Source organism: Asterias amurensis, chromosome 22 (genome assembly GCF_032118995.1).
Source record: "Asterias amurensis chromosome 22, ASM3211899v1".
NCBI lineage: Eukaryota > Metazoa > Echinodermata > Asteroidea > Forcipulatida > Asteriidae > Asterias > Asterias amurensis.
In genome coordinates, this window is record NC_092669.1 from 9,862,771 (window position 1) to 9,884,565 (window position 21,795).

The window sequence follows — 21,795 nt, forward strand, 5'->3', positions numbered from 1 at the left end:
AAATAAATTTTGTTAAAATAAACTTTTTATATGAATTTATTTTGTTAAAATAAACTTTTTATATGAATTTAAAACAGAAACTTTGCTTTGATTTTTTTTTTCAACCTGCTCTGCAGCCGATTTCACCAAACGCTTAGACCCAGTGACTGGGGCGCTGTACTCCTTTTAAACAATTTTTGACTTCATCTGTCGTACTAGCTAGTACGACAGATGAAGTCAAAAATTCAGTGACTGCGGCGCTGTACTCCTTTTAAACAATTTTTGACTTCATCTGTCGTACTAGCTAGTATGACAGATGAAGTCAAAAATTCAGTGACTGCGGCGCTGTACTCCTTTTAAACAATTTTTGACTTCATCTGTCGTGCTAGAACGACAGATGAAGTCAAAAATTGTTTAAAAGGAGTACAGCGCCCCAGTCACTGGGTCTACCAAACGCTAGGATTAATCCTATCTCGAGTAAGGACGAGTAACCCATCCTTACTTAGGATGGGTTCAATGCGTCCTTCGTATTTGGATGCGGAACTTAACTCGTCCCAAGTCCTAAGATTAATCCTAGGTTAGGAAGAGTTTGGTGAAATCGACGGCTGGCTCTGTATTGACCTTAGTTTCTTCATTGTTTGTAATTACTATTTATCAATGGCTGGATCCTATGCATTAAACATGTGTTCCTCACAATGTTTTATACTATTAACCTCTCCCCATTTATACTCGTTACCAAGTGAGGTTTTAACTTTTATGCTGATAATTGTTTTGAGTAATTACCAATAATGTCCACTGCCTCGCAATTTGCATCAGCCAACCCTATATAACCCATGTACATTGAACATCAATGTTTTATGTATTCTGAACCTCAATTATTTAAAGCATGATTTCAGTCATCAAAGATACTTTTACTGGTCTTTTTTGGCCACTGCTGGACTAAATCAATTTGCCATCACAGCGTCTAGAGGGCGCTGTTCAGTCCCATTCAGTCTATACCATCTATTTCTATGGTCTAGACGGCCAGACACTTCCATTGTTGATAAACAAACCCACGTGCTGAGAAGGGGGGGGGTCACTTATGTTTTCCCAGTATGCCTTGCTCAATCAAACACACTTAAAAATAGACTGGAGTTAAATAGCGCAATCTCAATTCAGAGGTGCGCGTTTTCCAAATTGTGCGTTAAGTCCCTATATCGAATCAGGACTGTCGGAATTTGCGTACAGAAGATGAAGCGCAATTTCCACACAGCGCACGAGTCTGTGTTTATTATCGCGCATGTGTGTAACGCCGGTGTGGTATTCGAGTGCTCAAGTGTCAGAGTGAAACAAACTTTTCCCTCCTTCTCCAAAAAACAAACGTAAGTTCTTAAATAATTGTAGCGTTCTTCTACGATCCTCAATATCTACCAAAAGTGATTTTATACATAATTCCTGAGGGACTTTGATGTTAGCACAAGTGCTAAGTTAAGTACTTCCCCCTTTTTGTTTCTTGGTCAAGTTTGACCAGGTCCAGGAAGGGTAGCCCACCTTGTTGAGCTGTAGGTGTAACTGGCTAGGCTCCGCTTTTAACATCAGACCGATGTTAAAAGCGGAGCCATTTACAGCTCAACAAGGTGGGCTAGACCAAAGGGTAGCCCACCTTGTTGAGCTGTTAATAAATAATGCCGCTTTTTTAACATCGGTCTCATCACTATCGCTTGTAAGGTAAGGTAAGGTAAACCACGCAATTTCGAGGCAAACTTGTGTGGATCATTCTATTCTACTTTTAAAACATCTTTCCAACCATATATGCATTTTGTAAAAAAGGGTTACAAACGCTTTTTATGAGAACAAAACTCAGTTAACCTAAAAAACTTAAGTAAATTATCTTTTAGCTAATACTTTACAGTTCTATTCAATTTTTTCTATGCCTCTTTTGTGGATTTTAAATGAATATTGGTTGAGTTGACGGTTGAGTTGCTTTTTATAGACCAACTCGTCTGATCCAAGGCAACGTGTTCCTTTAAATTAGTACTAGCACTAGCAAAGAGGCACAGTGGAGTCCTAGAGTGCGTTTTGGCGACCCCAACCAAAAACTGTTTCTGACGTCACAACCAAAACGGTAACCGAGCTCACAACTCGGTTGCCGTGAACGGTTCAGTCTGAACAGCAGAACCAACGACCAACAACCGAAAAACAGTTTTTGGTTGGGGTCGCAAAAACGCACTCCTAGAGATCAGGACGGGAGGACTGGCCACTGCCTGTCACAGTCATGCCTGTCATCACTCACCACTGCTCACTGTTTTGTGATAATTGATGATATGATGCTGGTCCTACTACTTGCTGTAGCTCGCTTCGTGCCGCCAACTTACCGTCAACTCAACCAATATTCATTTAAAATCCACAAAAGAGGCATAGAAAAAATAGAATAGAACTGTAAAGTATTAGCTAAAAGATAATTTACTTAAGTTTTTTAGGTTAACTGAGTTTTGTTCTCATAAAAAAATTACCGCGAGGCATGCAGCAAAGCCGTTGGCTGCCATCTTGCTTTAGCACAGGGCTTGTTCAACATGGACACAGAGGGCGCTTTCCTGAAAATGGAATGGTCTTGGCGCAAGACGTCAACTATCGGTACCGTATAGCATAATGTACAACTGCGCAATTATTGATCACTGACGACTTGGGTCAAGACTAATCCATACCTTTCATCTGCGTAGTGGTTGAGTTGACAGCGAGTTGACGCAACCAGTGATTTGACGGCGAGTTGGCGGCAAGTAGTAGGACAGGATGATGCACTATGACATTGTGTCACTTAGCCCCACTTGTGTCATCTTGGCCACAGAAGTGGGACTACGGGGAGCTTTGGCTGGCACCATTTGTTGGGAGCTACGATAACGTAACCCCTTCCCTTCACAGGCCTTTAGCTTCGTTTTTGAAAGGGCAAGGGCACCAAGACATTTTCTCTTTTGCAAAGGGCACTCTATGAGCAAATTGTAAATTTCTACTGGAGCGGTTCAAGGGCACCAAGGCAATGGCAAGGAGCAATGGTGGAGCATTTCAAGGGCACCAAGGCAATGGCAAGGGGCAACGGAGGCAGTCGCCTACGGAGGCAATTGCCGCCGTTGCCTCCGTGAAGTATTAGGCATGCCTTCACTCCCGATGAAGTATGATCCTGGCTTAATATTCATAAATAAATGAGAATGATAAACACAGTATGTTGATAAATGTGTTTATCATTCTAATAAAAGCAAAAAAAATTAAAATTGTGTAAATTGTTTTTTTGCCGGTAGAATTCTTGAATTTGTTAAAAAAATTGTTTGTGACTTTTTTACCAAATCTTTTTTTATTGTGCACACAGACTGACTGAAGCACCAGAGAGTCCAGACTGGAGAGAAAACATTTGTATGTGATATTTGCGGTTAGCCTTCTCACGAAACTGTCCCCGGACACACATGTACCATCATAGTGCCTACTGACCCAAATCACCTGACGTCATCATCAGAAAATCTTGGAACTGCTACACTGGTTGGCAATGTAACTGTGCGTTATTCAGTGAATTGCGCATTTTAGACGACGCAGCGTTACCTATTGACCACCAAAATTTTGAGCGTGGCACAGTCGCCGCTTGTCATGTGCGTGCAAGGGGTCAGTCAATACGGGAGAGCAAGGATTCCCTTGTGATATTTTAAGGATATTTCTTTTCGCTGTGAAAACACCTCCATGTAGACAAACAATCAGCATTCATGCTACAGAGGGAAAAAACATTAACGAGGGGCTGCAAAAATCTGTGCCAGTGTACATGTTGAACAGAAGTAGTGTGCTTCTTATAACAATATTAAAACAGGCCTGAGTTATTGTTATTCAAATAAGTTATGAATTCTCAAAAGGAGACAATTACTTGCGACTTGTGTGGAGCAAACTATTTAGAAATAGGTGAGCTTGAAAAACATAGAACAATCCACTCTGCGAAACCTTTAGAAGATTTTGTCTGTTTCATTTGTCATGAAGCTTTCTCTGATGATCTTGTATTGAGAGAGCACCAAATAGTCCACACTAAAAAGAAAGTCTTTGTTTGTGAAGTTTGTGGAAAGGACTTCAAATGTAAAAAAAGTTACAACAGACATCAGCGAGTTCACACGGTAGAGAAACCATTCGTTTGTCACATCTGTGGGAAAGCATTCTCACATAAGCACAGCCTGACTGGCCATCACCGTGTACACACTGGAGAGAAACCACTCGGTTGTCACATCTGTGGAAAAGCCTTCTCACAAAGATGCGACTTGACAGTCCATCTGCGTATCCACACTGGCGAGAAACCGTTTGCTTGTGAGATATGTAAGAGAACCTTTTCAAAAAAAGCTTCACTGACAAACCATCAGCGTGTCCACACTGGAGAGAGACCATTTGTTTGTGAAACTTGTGGAAAAGCCTTCTCACAAAAATATGACGTGAAAGTCCATCAGAGTGTGCACACTGAAGAGAAACCATTTGTTTGCGATATTTGTGGAAAAGCTTTAAAATGTAAAAAAAGTTTCAATAAACATCAGCAAATGCACGCTGGCACTGGAGAGAAACTATTTTTTTGTGGCATTTGCGAAAAAACATTTTCAGAGAGACATTGCCTGACTTATCATCAGCGTGTTCACACTGGAGAGAAACCCTATGTCTGTGATGTTTGTGGAAAAGCCTTCTCACAAATAAGTACTTTGACAAAGCATGAGCGTCTCCACACTGGAGAGAAACCATTCATTTGTGACACGTGTGGAAAAGCCTTTTCACAAAAACAACATCTTACATTCCATCAGCATATCCACACAGGAGAAAAACCATTTGTTTGCGATGTTTGTGGAAAAGCGTTTTCACATAAAAACTCTCTGAAATCTCATCAGCACGTTCACACTGGAGAAAAACCGCTTACGTGTGAGATTTGTGGAAAAGCGTTCTCACACAGACAAGGCCTGACTGTCCATCGGCGTGTTCACACTGGAGAGAAACCATTCAACTGTGATATTTGTGCAAAAGCCTTCTCACAAAAACATCACCTCACCATTCATCAGCGTATCCACACTGGAGAAAAATCATTCGTTTGTGGGGATTGTGGAAAAGCCTTCTCAAAGAAGCACAGCCTGACGGTTCATCAACGTTTACACACTGGAGAAAAACCATTCATTTGTGACATTTGCGGCAAAGGATTTTCTCAAAAAGTCGGTTTAAGTAGTCACCAGAGGTCGCATTCTGGATAGAAACCATTTGTTTGTGCGGTTTGTGAGAGAGGATTCACACGAAACGAATACCTGACGGCACATCACTGCGACTGGAGAGAAACCATTTACAAAATGATTTTGTGACGCTTGTGGAAAAGCCTTTGTTTGACACAAACACACCCCGACACTCTGCGTACCCTCACTAGAGAGCAACAAAACTTGTGAAACATTTTGTTTAATGAGTGGCAACATCAAAGTGATTTTCAGTCTTAAGTGACACCAGGTCATTTTAAAAGCAAAACACTTTTTGAATGGGACATGAAGGCCATGGTCTGTCGTCAAAACCGTTGTTAATAATCATTTTGCATGGAATGATCAGGGCTGTATGCTTCGTTTTTGAAAGGGCAAGGGCACCAAGGCATTTCCTTCTTGTGAAAGGGCACCTTGTAGATGATGAAATTGCAAATTTGTACTGGAGCATTTCAAGGGCACCAAGGCAATGACCAGGGGACACGGAGGCAATCACCTTCGTTGCCTCCGTAAAGTTTCAGGGCTGGAATGATGATCCCAAAACAGTGAGAGCTGACCCAAGATCCTACACAGCCAGTTGCCACTGCCTGGGAGTTTTCCCAACATCTTGGGAAACTAATACCCATCTTGGGAACTTCTTGGCAAAATTCTGGCTCATGTGACACAGATAATTTTTGTATGTTTTAAAAGTTTAAATTTTGGTTATCAACTTAAAGACACTGGACCCCTTGGTAATTGTCAAAGACCAGTCTTCTCACTTCTGTGCTTTCAAATGCTTGATTTTGGGACCTCAAAATCTATACTTCTGAGTTCTCAAAATCAAAGTCAAATATTTTCAACTCTTTGACGGGGTATAAACTTTATAAAGGAAACTTTAATCTTCGTCATTGGCTGAGAGTTGGTGGCTGTGCGTACTGCGTAGAACTGGTACACACGTGTTTTGTGTTGGCAGGGGTTATACAGTATACATACTTGGTGTCGTGTTAGACCCAGTAACTGGGGCGCTGTACTCCTTCTTTTGAAATTTTGACATTATTGGTCGAACTAGAAATAGTGTCCAATCTGCCCCAGTGCAACAGTCAAACAGTAATCGATCGGGCGGTAGATTTCCACCCAAACGAGCCTGCAGCCTTAGCCCGAGATTTCTCAAAGTTCTCCCCAGCCCGGGGACCCCGGGTCTTGATAAGAGGTTGGACTTCACCCTGGACTCCTAAATTTGAATTAGTCTTGTGGGAAACCGATGTCAAAATTTCGAAAAAAGGAGTACAGCGCCCCAGATACTGGGTCTAGTGTTGTGTGAGTGTCCAATGCAATCACTCAGTCATTACCCCAGAGATGCTAAGTCCAGAGGCCAGCTTTGCATGAGAGTTTTCCAAGCTCACCACCACCACCCCCCCCCCCCAAAAAAAAAAAAAGAAAGAAAAAATGTCAGTTTAAGAAGGCCTTTCGAAATCACCGCCCAACTTGTTTTTTTTAAATCAACAAAATTGCAGAAATTTAATTGTGTACAAAAAAGTGTTCAAAAATGCACCAAAAACCTGTTCAGAATAATTATCACATGAGGTACATGTACACAGGAGATGTTGATGGTTAATGTGGAGGTACGATTGTGTCAGATTATTTCCCCCCAAAATAAAAATTAAATCGACTAAAAATTATGTCCAAAATCCTCCGCTCACTTCTTCTGCCTGTTGTGTCTTCGCTAGTGGAGTGCATTTAACGAATTTGCTTAACGAATCGGGAAAAACTTGTGCGCAATGAGCGGTTTGCGCTCTGCCGAATTTTAGCTGAACCTGCTTGGAGAGCAAACGCATGCGCAATCTGCGCATTTGCGCTCTGTACGGCAGCAAGTTTATAATTCTGATAAACTGCGTGCAATCTGAAGATTGTGCAAACATTGTAGATTGCGTTTATTGTACACACGAGCGCGATTTGGCAAAGCATTGTCTTTAATTTTTTTTTTTTCCCGGTCTGGCCCCAATGCGTGAGAAAATGGTTGCTGTGTGTGTGAGCGTGAGACAGAGCCCAAATGCGTGAGAAAAAAGAACCATAGTGATTTAATAATCAAACTATTAACCACTTCGAATATCATAGACCTTTTTTTCAAACCCCCTTTGTGCAAGCGCAAACTGTTGAAAGAGATGCATGCTGGTCTAACACTCGATCAAACTTGACCTCTAGCTAGACCAGCATGCACCGCATTCTTTGCCTGAGGCTCAATAAAATAAAAAAATCAGGGCCTTTACATATTATCACTCAAGTAAAAGTCATTATTTATTGATAAATACCTTGGACAGTTTACAGACTCTGATTGGTCAAAACAAGATATATCACGTTGGGATGTTTTAACTTAACTTCCTTTTTCAAACATTCTTTTCTACAAACATCTGATGAATCGTGATTCACATCATGAACAAGTTATTTTTCTCAAGAGTTCATTTTTGTAATGATCAATAAACAACTTTAACATTACAGTAAATTGGCAAGTTTGTGTGGGTTCACTTCTGTTCACTTGTGGACAAGTCGTTTATGGTTTGTCGCTGTGATAGTTGAGTCATGGTGGTGGCATAATGATTCAGGTCTCTGCGAGAGTAGTAGTCTCGAGCGGGCAGCAGTCTCGCGAGAATACCGCCAGTGTCGTGGGAATCTTGTAGAGAGTCGGAACACTATCACCGCGACAGACATTTAACGACTTGTCCAGAAAAAATGTCCAAAAGTCTAATGTACTTCTTTTAGCACAGATGTAACAAAGTTCTTATTTAGTAAATGGCTTCTCTGGCTTCTAGTGTAGGCGGACAGAGTTTTTCTTCAGGAGGCGGTTTGGCCACAAATGGCGTCAGCAAATGTCTCTCTTCGGTGTGAACTAGCTGGTGACAAAGTAGACTCCCACTTTGACAAAATGCTCTTCCACAAATGTCACAAACAAATGGTTTTTCTCCAGTGTGGACTCTGTGGTGAGTCTTTAAACCTCCTTTGAAAGAAAATCCTTTTCCACAAATGTCACAAATAAAAGGTTTCTCTCCAGTGTGGACGATCTGATGCATTTTCAGTGTATATTTTTGTGAGAAGGCTTTCTCACAAATGTCACAAACGAACGGTTTCTCTCCAGTGTGAATACGCTGATGATCTGTTAGGAAACGTCTCTGTGAGAAGGCTTTTCCACAAAAGTTGCAAACAAATGGTTTTTCTCCAGTGTGAACACGCTGATGGACACTCAAGTTTGTTTTATGCGAGTAGGCTTTTCCACAAATATCACAAACGAATGGTTTCTCTCCAGTATGAACACGTAGATGTTCAGTCACGTTGTTACTTTGCGCAAAAGCTTTTCCACAAATGTCACAAGCAAACGGTTTGTCTCCAGTGTGGACTATCTGATGCTTTTTTAGTGTATTTTTTTGTGAGAAGGCTTTTCCACAAGTGTTACAAATAAATGGTTTCTCTCCAGTGTGGATACGCTGGTGGTCCGTCAGGCAATGTCTTTGTGAGAAGGCCTGTTCACAAATGTCACAAATATATGGTTTCTTTCCGGTGTGGACACGCTGATGGATGGAAAGGTATCGGCTTGTTGAAAAAGATTTTTCACAAATGTCACAAACAAATTGTTTGTGTCCAGTATGGACAAGTTGATGTTTTGTCAGTGTGCATTTTTTTGTGAATACTGCTCCACATATATCACAAGTATATTGTTCCCCTTCAGTTTTGACTATCTGATGTGTATTTATACTGCCTATTCTAGACAAGCCTTTTTCACAAATGTCTTTTACAACAATTGATTTCTCTTTATTAAGGTCACAGCAATGGGTGGTTAGGCAAAGATTTGTTAAAAAGGCTTCGCCACAAACTTCACAAATAACTGGTTTTGTTTCAGTTTGGTCTTTTGAGTGATTCATATCACTGACTACTTCAATTGTATCAGTTCCAGAATTCATGTTGGTATGATTTTATCATTTGATTAAAACTGCTGATGTTCTCCCGAGATGTTTTTTGTTTGAATCTTTTCCACTAAGACAACAAATAGATGGTTTCTCCCAGTGTGGAAGTCTAATTGATAGTCAAGTTGTTTTTTTTGTGAAAAGTCAATTCCACAACATGGTTTGCCCTTCAATATGGACAAGCCATGGTTTTTCAATTCAGGTGACGATTTCATGAGGTTTTTTTTTTTTTTAAACAAATGGTTTATCTCCAGCAACACAATGAGAATTATAAAAATGCTCGTAATTTTTGAGGGCCTTTCCAGAAAATTTCAGAATCTAATGGTTTGTTTGTTTGTTTGTTTGTTTAGTGTCATGTTTTTGGTGCTTTGTGTTCATGAATATCAAAGTTTATTAAAAATGTCACACACAAATCCATCCAACAACCTCTTGATTACTAGTCGATCGCTCCACATTCGTGATCTTTGCAGAATTCATCTGTAATAATTAAAAACAATTTTGAATGGTAATTATTATGAAAATGATAGTATACATAGATGGTAATTTGCATCAGGAATAAATAACATTCATTTTGGTTTATCCATATACATGTATACACCGATGTGTGTTAGCGCTGTACACTCGGTACTTTCCTGAGCTCTGTGAAAAATCACAGGTATATTACTCAAGTGGGATTGGAACCCACGACCTTTGCAATTCCAGAGCGGTGTGATACCAACTAGACCACTGAGATTGCCCGGTAGCTAGAGGCAGTTCGAATCCTATGTTTTAGCAGCGGGTACTGCAAAAGTTTTAATAGATGTTAAATTTGCGCCGGGGATAAAAAATATTCATTTTGGTTTTTTACCAATATACACCGTGATACAACTGAGATTGCCAGACAGCTAGAGGCAGTTCGTATCCAGTGTTAAAATAAAGGATTTGAACTGCCTCTAGCTACCGAGCAAACTTGTTGTCTATTTTGACAAGAGGGTCATTCCGTGTCAAATCACCCCCAAAAAAGGCGATTTTAAACCCTACCCTCTTCAAATTTGCTCATATTTGGTTTATGGGGTAATCTTGGCTCAACAAGTTCAAATTTCAAATTTCAGCTCCATCCGATAAACGGTTTTCGCGCTTTATTCTTTATCCGCAATCTCATAAAGTACCAGTATGTAAAGGGCTGTGTGCAAAAAGTGCACATACTGGTACCCTGTGCGAGCTTCGTGGTTCCGTGTATGTTTTGTACACAAATCACGGATCGTACCCGCCCTCTCGTGACGCATTCTCGCAAAACGAGGTCGGGTAATTTTCAATTGTTGGCAGAGGAGTAACACGTACAGTAGATAGGGAATCTGAAATTACGGTAAGAATTGATCAATTTATGATTCTCTGGTCGCAAGCATGTACACATTGATATATCAAAGGACACACAGCCTAATTTTGGCGAGATTAAAAAAAAAAAAAGAGAGATTTCTGATTCCAAAATTCATTGAACCATGGGTTGTTTAACGCGTGAGAGATATAAACCTATGAGGTTACGGAAGACGATAGCCGGACGAAACCGAAATAGTTCTAGGAGTAGCTCTAGTCTAGCCTAGTGTTTTGTTGCAAATTGTTGGGCTGTTTAAAATAATAATAATATAGGCCTATTCTGGCTCTCTTTTAACATCGGTCTGGTCAGTAGTGTTACTGTAACCTTGGCGACAATAATAATTGATGAGATGACCACACAGATAAAAGTGAGCCATAAACAGCCCAACAAGCTAAGTCCTTCTCCAGCAACTTTAGTCTTGGTAATGACAGCGCCTCGCTCTTTTTAGTCTTAGTCTTACTTATCTTAATTATGGCTCCTTGACCTTACCTTATTTTTCTTAGGTTTTTTTTTCATTAATTTAAATCACGATTTAAATTTAAAAGGACTAATAAATAAGGATATAAATTTACAGAGAATAGCCCTATAGTTAACATAGTGCCACGCTTTCTCCAGTAGGCGAAATCCTTTTTTGCGAATAGAAACTCACATTTTAAATAAAACATAGTCGATATTTTCCCCCATTTGTTGTAGCTAGTCACTTAACATGCTTAACTTACCGTATATTGATCTTAGCGCAAGAAGTGGAGACCACAAACTCGAAAGTGACAATCATTCCATTCTGTCTCCTTTTGACGTTTGGTTCCTGACTAGTTGTGGCTAGAAAGAAAGCTAATGTCTGTACTTGCAGATTACCCTACCACACCAATACCGCAGCTTTTGACAAGGATAACCTCAAAACTTTTGCGTAAAATCAAATCTTTTTGAGAGAAATAATTGTCAACATGTCAAAATCTTCACAGAGGTCGCGAACAATTGAACTCTAACCTTCATTCCAAGCCTTTTTATTTTTTGCTTTTCAACGTTACACACTCAAGGGATCGAGCACCACACCCAACATTTTGCGTCCGACGTGACAACTACACGTTGTCGGGTTCCCTTTACACCTTCATGTGATCGAATGCCACAATATATTATTGTATTGGGGGACAGGCTGGTTACACAGCGTATGAATAGTGTTCACGGCTGTTTTGTGAAATCATTTTCTCTAAGCAGCGAGTTGCATAAAATAGCTTAGCCTCCCTCGGGCCACACTCTTGTTGATGAGTTCATGATTTGATCTGAGTCATTATTTTATTCAGTTTCACTCTTTAGTTACCACCCCAACTGAAATCCAGAGTTTTCCGTTCAACTAGAGTAAATGCTAATTTTTTTTAAAGCTTTTGAAAGGGATGTTTATTGCCTTATCATTCAGGGCACTGGGGCATGGGATAGGCTACAAAAAAACTAGCTATACAATAATATATGTTTTGAAGAACATGGTTGGAAAGACTTTTTACTGTACCTCGAAAATTACTTGATTTTTCTGACTTCGTGAATTTACACGGCCCGCCATTTTGTCAGAGTTAAAGTTTGCGCAGGGCGGATAATATGGCATTCGGATAAAAAAAAATCCCAATTTCTTTTACCGGGTCATAAATGCTTAAAGACACTGGACACTATTGGTAATTGTCAAAGACTAGTCTTCAAACTTGGTGTATCTCAACATATGCATAAAATAACAAACATGTGAAAATTTGAGCTAAATCGATCGTCGAAGTTGCGAGATAATAATGAAAGAAAAAACACCCTTGTCGCACCATGGTCACACAAAGTTGTGTGCTTTCAGATGCTTGATTTCGAGACCTCAAAATCTGAGGTCTCGAAATCAAATTCGTGGAAAATTACCTTTTTCTCGAAAACTACGTCAACTAGGGAGCTGTTTCTCACAATGTTTTATACTATCAACCTCTCCCCATTACTCGTAATCAAGAAAGGTTTTATGATTATAATTATTTTGAGTAATTACCAATAGTGTCCACTGCCTTTAAGTTTGACTTGAACCAACCTTCCAAATGTTGACCAGAAGCATTGCATGCACTGTTCCAATGCGTTGTACCGATTCAATCGGCAATTTCAATATTTCGGGGGTTAGCAAGCTACTCTCTTAATGTTAAACTGTAAAAGAGTGAAAAAACACTCTTTGAAGAGCCATATGAAGGACAACTCTTTTTCGAGTGGTCTTCCACTCTTTTAGATTGAATTTTGCATCTTTTTGAGTGATTATTCACTCTGTCCTGGAGTGAAACCCCTCTAAAAGAGTGAAATAACCACCACTCTTTTTGAAGAACCGTATGGAGGACAGCTCGAAATGTAAAGAGTGGTGTCTTTCACTCCTTTACATTTAGAGAGTATATATGTTTAAGTTGACCAAACAAAAAGTAAATTTATTTTTACAACTAAAATAAACATTTTAAAAAATGATACATTGGCTCAAGTATTCAACTCACTCACATTTTAATGCAATATTGTCCAAATAAAATGTACATGAGAACTTTTTTGATTGTCAAGCAAAACACGATATTATAAAGCTCTTGAGTATTATATAGAATGTGCAAAAATTAGTTACGTAATATTTTGGCATTTAAATTTACAAACAAATATTTTTTGAAATTTCACCCCCTTTGGTCTGTATTGTCTTCAAGGTTCTCCATGAGCCTAACTGATTTCTGAAAAGCGACCCATTTAGCTTGATCGCATCAATATAAAGTAAGACCGGGTACCATTCTGTCAATGTCCCCGACACCTACTTATGCCCAACTAATTTTGAACACCAATCTAATGTCAGACAGCACATGCACCGCGTAAAACAAACCATAATGTCCGACGAACAAATGTCAGACCGTCAGACCATGGAGGAAGGAAGAGAAGGAGTTCGAACGAAGGGACTTCAAAAGTCGAACCCGTGGTACCGCGGTCGTTTAACGACACCTCGTAATCACCCACGTACCTTTCACAAACAATGGGCGACCTGCCGTGTGTGAGTTTGCGCGTGCGCACTTGGTTCTTCACCAAACTATGGCGACGTATGTCTTTTGGATATAATAGAGGAAAAACTACTTTTTTGAGACGCGATAACATTTTTGGACGCTACTGGACACCTAAACGATGAACACAATTGAATACCAACCACCCTCGTGTGCTTATACCCAAATTTTGATCCACCGCTAGTGACCGGAAAGTTGCAAAAAATGAAAAATATGCTTTGATATTTTCATGTAAACACCACAAACGATTAATGAAAACCGTGTATTCACAATTCTTGTATCCAATGATTTAACTTTACACGAAGGCAACGCGACGGTGCAGAGAGGCGGTACCACACGTTCTGTATGTACAAAGAGATCTAATCCCGTTCGTTAATCGGCCGTCCAGCTGGAGGTCTCCTATCTTTTTCCACTGGTCAGACAGGGGCATTGTCAGGGTATTTTTTGTTACTCTGCGGTTTTGCTGGTCGTTCGAGCTCCTTCTCTTTCTTCCTCCATGGTGTTACCGCCAATCTTTCCAGCGTATTTCATTTCCACCATGCAAAGTTTCAAATCCTACAGACCAAAAGTTGTTATCGAAGGTCCTCAACGGAATGTACAGCTGCGTACCTATCATGTCTAGGTCCAAAGCCCTTCTGGTTTTCCACATAACAGTGATAAAATTTCAAGAATCTGGTCGCGTCCTCATATCCATCTGCATAGTACGCTTCTAAATGCCCTTTGGGTGGTGGGTAGAGTCCGTTGCCAGTCCGAAACATCTCCAGTGCGCTGATATCGAACCGTTGTCCCGTTGTATCCACCCAACCACAGGCGATCTTGTCTCGCATTGTCGCGCGGGATTTGGGATCGGGCGAGATTCTGATGAGCTTATTTGGTGTGCCGAAGCTGAAGTTGACGTTTGACGGGAGGTTGCTGGTCTGTAAGAGTGTGGCATCCCCGAGGAACTAAAGAAAAAGAAAACAGTACAAAGTTTACTTATTTTGCGCATCAGCCTCACTGGCTTTGGCTCAAGAGTTTCATGCTCAAATAAAATAAGCAGGATACCAGTGCAACTAATACATGTAGTGAAATTGTGTTTTGGCTGGTTAACCTTTGTTCTGGTGAGCTTAATTTTCTTGCCCAATTTCTTGAAATTGGGTTCTTGGGTGGATTTAGGACTAGTCTTATCTCGAGTTAGGATGAGTTACTCGTCCTAACTTAGGACTAGCTATACGTTTTTGATATTTCCTAAGACTAGTCCGAAGTTAGGACAGTTCTAACTCTTTGTGAAATCGACCCCAGGTCACCTATTCCTGTTACGACTATTAATATAATGGAGCTCTATATTGTGTTATTACTGCTATTACTTGCCATTAATCTCGGCATTGCATTTTAAAAAGGTCTCAATCGCAACGTTCTTATCAGGTATAACGAAACCAAAGATAATCTCTGGAAACTTGTGGCTTTTGGAAACTGCTCAACAATTTCCTACTAGGCAAGTTAGCAGAATACCAGTCACAATGGTATACCTGGTGTTTTGGCAGGTTCCCTTACAGTGTTGCTAAGCGTATTTTTTTGATTGTGCTAAGCTACTTTTTGCGCCCAGCTCTAATGAAATTATGGGCCAAGATACAGATGTTCGAATACGCGCGGGACAATTCGACTTGGTGACAAGTCGTAGTCAGCGTTTGTCTGCCAGCGCCTGCCTATGGGAGACTTTAGACCGCTAGGTGGCAGCAGACTTACCAGGTAAACTTCCATTGTTTACGTAGTTCTGAGCATGCGCACATTACCGAGGACAAGGGATTTTACCTAGTAAGTCTGCTGCCACCAAGAGTCCCAAAAGTCTCTTATTATGACTCGAGAGTTTTTAGAGTGTGGTTCACTTTACTTACACGACCATTATACTGTGGTGGGCTCCAGCCTGGAAACCACGGCACGTAGATACAGCCAAGTAAAACCTGCATACATCAAGTAAAATAAGAGAATAGAAGAGATTCAAAAACAGATACAATACTAATTTAAACATGCTCTTCAAAAGAGGTAAATTACTAACTAATTTCTTTACAACATTTTGTGAGTATAGGCCTATGTACTGTATTGTTTGTTGCTTTGTTTTGGTTATGCAATTTGGTTATTGCAATTATTGTTTTATGTTTTTACCTCAATTAGTTCCTCCATGCTTTCATATCTCGAAATCTCAACCTCGTTCCCAATCTTCCAGCATCGATCTCCTATCTCAAACACCTTTGGTCCTTTAGTGCGTATACTCGAACTCGTCCCCTGGTCCACGTCATGAACGCTTACAGAGTTGTATTTGTCCACAATGTTGAGAACAGTGGCTTTTACGTACAGTCGCTCTGTCGCCTGTTTGCAAGATTTAAAAGTTATGATTCAACTATTAACAAGTAGGTTCTATTTAAAATCTCACTTCTAGTTAGACCATTTAGGAAAACTGTTCCTAATAATTAACAGTATTCTGCTTTAAACTATTAAAGGCACTGGACAATATTGGTAGGCCTAATTACTCAAAGTAATAGTTTGCATACAAACCTACCTGTAAAGATCAATGGAGAGTTGCTGATAGTATAAAACATTTTGAGAAACGGCTCCCTCTAATGTATAGAGATTGAGAAAGGGGTAATTTCTCACTCAAAATTTTGCAATTTTGAAGCATAATTGTGTAAATCATCATCATGCTACTTTTAAAACATCTTTTTTCAAATAGCCATGGATCGGTCGAGTTGGTCTTTGAAAGGTGTTCTGTCCGTTTGTTATAAAATCGGTATGGTAGAGAGATGTTGTAAAAGTAGAATACAATGATCTACACAAAATATGCCTTGAAATTGCGCGGTTTTCGTTTTACCTCGTCGACAAACACGGTCGGCCATTTATGGGAGTCAAAAATTTGACTCCCATAAATGGCCGACCGTGTCAGTTCGCGACGTAAGATGAAAACCGTGCAATTTTGAGTGATACTTGTGTGGATCATCATATTCTACTTTTAAAACATCTTTCTAACCATATGCATTTCATAACAAACGGTTTCAAACGCTTTTCATAGACCAACTCGTCCGATCCAAGGCAACGTGTTCCTTTAAGGCGGCGGAAATTTTACACTCATCAAACGTGTTTATACGTTCAGGTTGATTTCGTATGTTGTATAGATTCAGCATGTATATAATAATATTTGTGAAATTCTTACCTTAACATGTGCGTCACTGGGTAGATTTGCTTTCAGCGCTGACCGCAGACGATCAATGAAATCAAAACCAGCAGAAAGCGCGCCAAAGGGCAACGGTGCAACCTCGTCCACGATGTCATAGAGTGCGTAGAGGTAACTCTGAAAGGATAAAGGGCAACGATAATCTGTTCAATTGATATTTTGCTCTTAAATAAGTCGTAAATATTGACGCAAACGTATACGACTAGGGCACTATAGGCATATCTCGAAGCTTCCTTAATACCGCGTCAAGGAATCTTTCATCAAGTTCCATGCTTCTCCTCATTGAACCCAAGTCTCGACACTCCTGGGGTGACAGGTATTTTTCTTCAGCTGCGCCACGCGTCTGCAACTCTCTGTCTTAGATAATGTCTTTGAATCACAAAATGCAAATCTCTTCTCAAAACTTATCTTACGTCACAGGTTTTCAAGGACTTGGTGAGTCTGTTTTCTGTCGTTTTGTTTTTTGCTTTACTGTGCCTTAAACACCCAGCGGGGTGATGTATACAAAAGGATATTATTATAGGCCAACATTGTTTTGATCTCATAAAGTTCGGTGGGAGTGGCCGAGTAAAGAGTAGGATTTGAGTGGCGGCTACCGCTCTTGACCCCTCTGGTTACGGCGGCACTGTGGATAGAAGTTGAAAACTTAAAGGAACTTACAGGTATATTTTCTGGAGCCGTTGCCATGACAGCGGCAATCAACGCATTTGACGATATCCCACCATACCTCTGTGCGTTGCTGAGCACGATGGGACCGTGATCGCACAGGCACTGCGCAACTCCAATGTTACGGATACCAAAGAATGAGCTCCCATCCAGGGCGAGGTCAAAGGGCGCGGTTAGGTTCTCCCCTGCCATTACTGTGGATCGAAATCAAAGTAAACCATCACTGGGTCTGTCACGTAGGCTACATCGTCTGGTACACCAATAACTCACACCCGTTTCAGACAGTCGCTCCAGAGTCGCGCCGAACATAATGCGTTAAAGGCACCGTGGAGTCGTGGACACTATCGATAATCACTCAAAATAATCGGTAGAATAAAAACTTACTCATGTTTGGGGTTGAACAAAGAATTGACTAGAGTGGGATTCTAACCAACGACCTCCGGATTAATAACGTGCCGGCGCTCCACCAACTGAGCTATCTATAGCCCTATGTTGGCGGTGTCCCTATTTTGTCAATATCTTTGTTCGGGGTGCCAGTCAGAAGCCATACAACCGTTAACTTTTACTTGTTAACGAGTAATGGAGAGCTGTTGATAGTATAACACAATGTGAAAAACGGCTCCCTCTGAAGTATCGTAGTATTTGAGAAAGAAGTAATTTCTCATTAAAAGATTTGAATTTAATAAGAGACCTCAGCTGAGGCCTCGAATTCAATGCAAGGTGTTTTTCCTCCATTATGAGTCTCTCGCAACTTCGACGACCGATTGAGCTAAAAAAAAATTTTTACAGATTTTTGTTATATTATGCATACATTATTTTTTGATACACCAAGTGAGAAGACTGGTCTTTGACGATTACCAAAGGTGTCCATGCCTTTAAAGTACATGGAAAGTTCGATGTAGGAGCGACTGGACGCGTCGCGCTAGAAGTCGAAACAATCGACTGTTGCGCAGTCATTTGAACGACTCTGGAGCGTCTTGGTTTTAGACGTCGATCTTGTCATGGATCGAACCGAGCCAATGTAAATGTTACGTTAAATGCAGTGGACACTATTGGTAATTACTCAAAATAATTATTGACATAAAACCTTACTTGGTGACGAGTAATGGGGAGAGTTTGATGGTATAAAACATTGTGAGAAACGGCTCCCTCTGAAGTTCCATAATTTTAGAGAAAGACGTAATTTTCCACTAATTTGATTTTGAGACCTCAGATTTAGAACTTAAGGTCTCGAAATCAACCATCTAAACGCACACAACTTCGTGTGACAAGGGTGTTTTTTTCTTTCATTATTATCTCGCAAGTTCGATGACCGATTGAGCTAAAATTTGCACAGGTTTGTTATTTTTTGCTGATGTTGAGATACACCTAATAGCAACTGTGAAGGCTAGTCTTTGACAACTACCAATAGTGTCCATTGCCTTTAAGTTTGCCTGTCTGCAGATTGTAGAAACCATTTATTTGGGTCGACCTAGAGTCGCTCCTAATTTGGTTCGGCGCGACTCTGGAGAAATAGTACGGTTGGAGACGATGGTTTTCGCCGGTATACATAAAAAAAAAACGAATTACTGGAGTAGAGATACTGGTATATTGTACACTATAAAAACTTCCTGGGCCGAATTTCCTAAACCTGTTAAGCAGAAAATACTGCTTGCTAAAAAAAATTAAGTGGACATGGTATCCTTACTTGTCACTTTGTGCCAAGTACGTTTTTGTTGTGTGTGCTTATACAGGTGGTGTGCATGGTGCATTGTGTGAAGCGTTTTAAATTCCTTAAATTCTTGTACTGCGCCTCATCCGGTTTGCTTGGCTGACAATTTGAACGACCATTGCGTAAGCAATGACTGTTCTCAGAGATCAGCTTGCCATTATTCGGGGCAGTCGGGTCTTGGGCGTGGCGCCGTCAACATCTATCGGCTCTCGCGGGTTAATTTATTTCAGTAGCAATGTACCTCTGTTATTTTATAATAAAGTACTCTAGACCATATGTTTATGGTGTCGCTCTTCAGTTTTTTTATGTCTGTTTAACATCACTAAAAATCAAAACATAAAACAGGCTTAGTTTATCAAATTTGGACATAAGGATCTTAATTTAATAACGTATTAGTGTGCATAGCTTTAGGGAGTCAATTGGAGTTGAAGATCTATTGATTTTCAGCTGTGCTTCTATAGCCACAGTGTGTTTATCCACCAACCAATCGCGGCACTTGGGGCCTTATTATTGATCGATATCGAATTGTTGAGACCTTACAAGGCTGCGAGGGGTCTCCACTTTTCCCCACAATATTTGTTTACCATTCCTTTCAAATCTTTATATTTTATATTTATTTCATTTCTCGGGAATAATAAGTACACTAATGCACATTAGGCCACATAAAAAAAAAATTGTTGATCGTCCCTTTTTTTTGCAGATGGGGAGGGAGGGATTTTTTTTGTTAACCTTCTTTAAACATCTTTTTAAACCTGTACATTTTGAAAAAAATACCAGCTGAAAAGTCTAGGCAGTAAAAGTATAAAGAGATATCCAGTCATGGGGGGGGGGGAATGGGGTCGGGGGGATGGGGTCAGGGGGGTTGAACTGTCGGGCGAGGACGATCAACATTTTTCTTTTTTTATTTGGCCTTAGTTAATAGGTTAAAAAATATTGAAAGACACAGCAAAGAGCAATTTAAATACAGTAAAGGAAAAAGAAACAGCTGGAGCCCGAAGGATTGCCTAAAAGAAACACAGTTCTGTCGAGAGGCTCTCCTCTCCAGCTGATCCTAAATAGAACAACAATAGTTTAAAGTAGAATTATACAAATGTAAAAATATACTAAAGCCCTAAAAGTTTCTTTCATCAGAAACCCAGCCCTCTCCAATCCTCATCATCTTTGCTCTGAAATGAAGGGTTAAAGACCGTGGACACTATCGGTAATGGTCAAAGACCAGTCTTCTCACATGATGTATCTCAACATTTACATAAAATAACAAACCTGTAAAAATTTGAGCTACGGTCGTCGAAGTTGCGAGATAATAATGAAAGAAAAAACACCCTTGTCACACGAAGTTGTGTGCTTTTAGATGCTTGATTTCGGTGCCTCAAATTCTAAACTTGAGGTCTCGAAATCAAATTCGTGGAAAATTACTTCTTTCTCGAAAACTATGTCACTACAGAGGGAGCCGTTTCTCACAATGTTTTATACCATCAACCTCTCCCAATTACTCGTTACAAAGTAATGTTTTATGACGGTAGGTAGGTGCATGAGAAAATGTTTTATTCATGGTCGAGGAACGAGTTAAGGACAAAATAAACTGTATGTCATGTAATTGTTCTTCATAACTTATTTACCAGTATCAGACTAAAACGGCTATTGCTGGCATTGCCCCTAAACCAGACAATAGTACTAATTTCATTGGTAGGAAGTAAACATATCTTACCTTGCCCTCGGGTAGTTTGTTATTTTTATTTCTGCAAGAAATCAACCAGCAACCGCAATTTCTCTCAATGGTTGCTTCCAGGTCCAGGCGAGTGCTTTATTCTGGAACTGTCATTCCATATCGAGTTGTTTTGAGTAAACCGGGTGCTGTTGAAAATGCAGTCAGACTCACAAAACCCAAACTGATTATTGGTGCAACAACAATGGAGTTGTCGAAATGAACACCGACACGGAATGAAACTAAATCCAACCCGAGTTTTTGACTGTAAAATTACCCCACTCTTCCTTACAGCAACAACAGCAGACAGGCTTTTAATACACTGTGACTATTGCAAGTATTTTAATGCCATTCCGTCGAACAACACAGGGTAAATATCACCATCGAAGGGACAAAGGTCCCGGGGTTCCAGGCTTGTGTGTACGGGTGACGGGCACGTCGTCCGCACGCTGTGGTTTATTAGGTTGATGATAAACCACGGACACTTTTGAGTCAATAGCAACGGTAAACGACTTGTGACTGACGGGATCCAAGTGGTTTAAGGGTTCGTCTCATAACAGTAGGGATGCAAAAAGGGGTGTGGCTGGGACTGTTTGGTGGGTCGATGTGTTTAGCTGTTAAAGACACTGAAAATGATTGTTTGATAATTTTGTTAAAAAACAAATGTTCTTACTTGTTGTTTCCCAGATATGTAAAATAACAAACCTGTGAAAATTCGGACTCAATTGGTTATGGTAGTCGAAGTTGCAAGAGAATAATGAAGAAGAAGAAAAACACCTATGTTGCACACTATTGTATGCTTTTCAGATGCCTAAAAAGGCTTCAGACTAAAACTATAAACGTTAATATAAGGGGGAGCCGTCGAAGTTGCAAGAGAGCAATGGAAGAAAAATCACCATTGTTGCACAAAATTATGTGCTTTCAGATGGCAAAAAGGCTTCCGGCCTGAGTATTTTAAAATTTGAGCGAGATTTTCCGTGTTTTTCCATATTGTGCTGCAG

The 21,795-nt window shown here is 40.2% G+C and overlaps 3 protein-coding genes across 3 annotated transcripts; 1 reads left to right on the forward strand and 2 right to left on the reverse strand.

The window, feature by feature from the left end:
* Positions 1 to 1,268: 1,268 nt before the first annotated feature.
* On the forward strand, positions 1,269 to 6,599 carry LOC139953661 (uncharacterized). The gene is made up of 2 exons (XM_071953166.1): positions 1,269 to 1,340; positions 3,320 to 6,599. Exon 2 carries the CDS (start codon positions 3,834 to 3,836, stop codon positions 5,202 to 5,204), a length of 1,371 nt encoding a protein of 456 aa, XP_071809267.1. The 5' UTR covers positions 1,269 to 1,340; positions 3,320 to 3,833; the 3' UTR covers positions 5,205 to 6,599.
* Positions 6,600 to 6,659: 60 nt separating this feature from the next.
* LOC139953664 (uncharacterized) lies at positions 6,660 to 11,456 on the reverse strand. The gene is made up of 2 exons (XM_071953170.1): positions 11,201 to 11,456; positions 6,660 to 9,604 (listed from the first exon to the last, which is right to left on the reverse strand). The coding sequence occupies exon 2, from the start codon at positions 9,122 to 9,124 to the stop codon at positions 7,955 to 7,957; it is 1,170 nt and encodes a 389-aa protein (XP_071809271.1). The 5' UTR covers positions 9,125 to 9,604; positions 11,201 to 11,456; the 3' UTR covers positions 6,660 to 7,954.
* A 1,092-nt stretch (positions 11,457 to 12,548) lies between these two features.
* LOC139953666 (patatin-like phospholipase domain-containing protein 4) lies at positions 12,549 to 21,229 on the reverse strand. The gene is made up of 6 exons (XM_071953172.1): positions 20,798 to 21,229; positions 17,373 to 17,572; positions 16,692 to 16,829; positions 15,650 to 15,853; positions 15,382 to 15,447; positions 12,549 to 14,451 (listed from the first exon to the last, which is right to left on the reverse strand). Exons 2-6 carry the CDS (start codon positions 17,568 to 17,570, stop codon positions 14,080 to 14,082), a joined length of 978 nt encoding a protein of 325 aa, XP_071809273.1. The 5' UTR covers positions 17,571 to 17,572; positions 20,798 to 21,229; the 3' UTR covers positions 12,549 to 14,079.
* Positions 21,230 to 21,795: the final 566 nt, after the last annotated feature.

Excerpts from the sequence above, each read along its gene's own strand:
- LOC139953664 (XM_071953170.1), bottom strand. The coding sequence starts at position 9,124 with ATGAATTCTGGAACTGATACAATTGAAGTAGTCAGTGATATGAATCAC.
- LOC139953666 (XM_071953172.1), bottom strand. The coding sequence starts at position 17,570 with ATGGCAGGGGAGAACCTAACCGCGCCCTTTGACCTCGCCCTGGATGGG. Across the intron at positions 16,830-17,372 it reads CGGCTCCAGAAAATATACCT|AGTTACCTCTACGCACTCTA; the intron begins GTAAGTTCCTTT and ends TTATCCTTTCAG. Across the intron at positions 15,854-16,691 it reads CCAGTGACGCACATGTTAAG|GCGACAGAGCGACTGTACGT; the intron begins GTAAGAATTTCA and ends TCTTGCAAACAG.
- LOC139953661 (XM_071953166.1), top strand. The coding sequence starts at position 3,834 with ATGAATTCTCAAAAGGAGACAATTACTTGCGACTTGTGTGGAGCAAAC.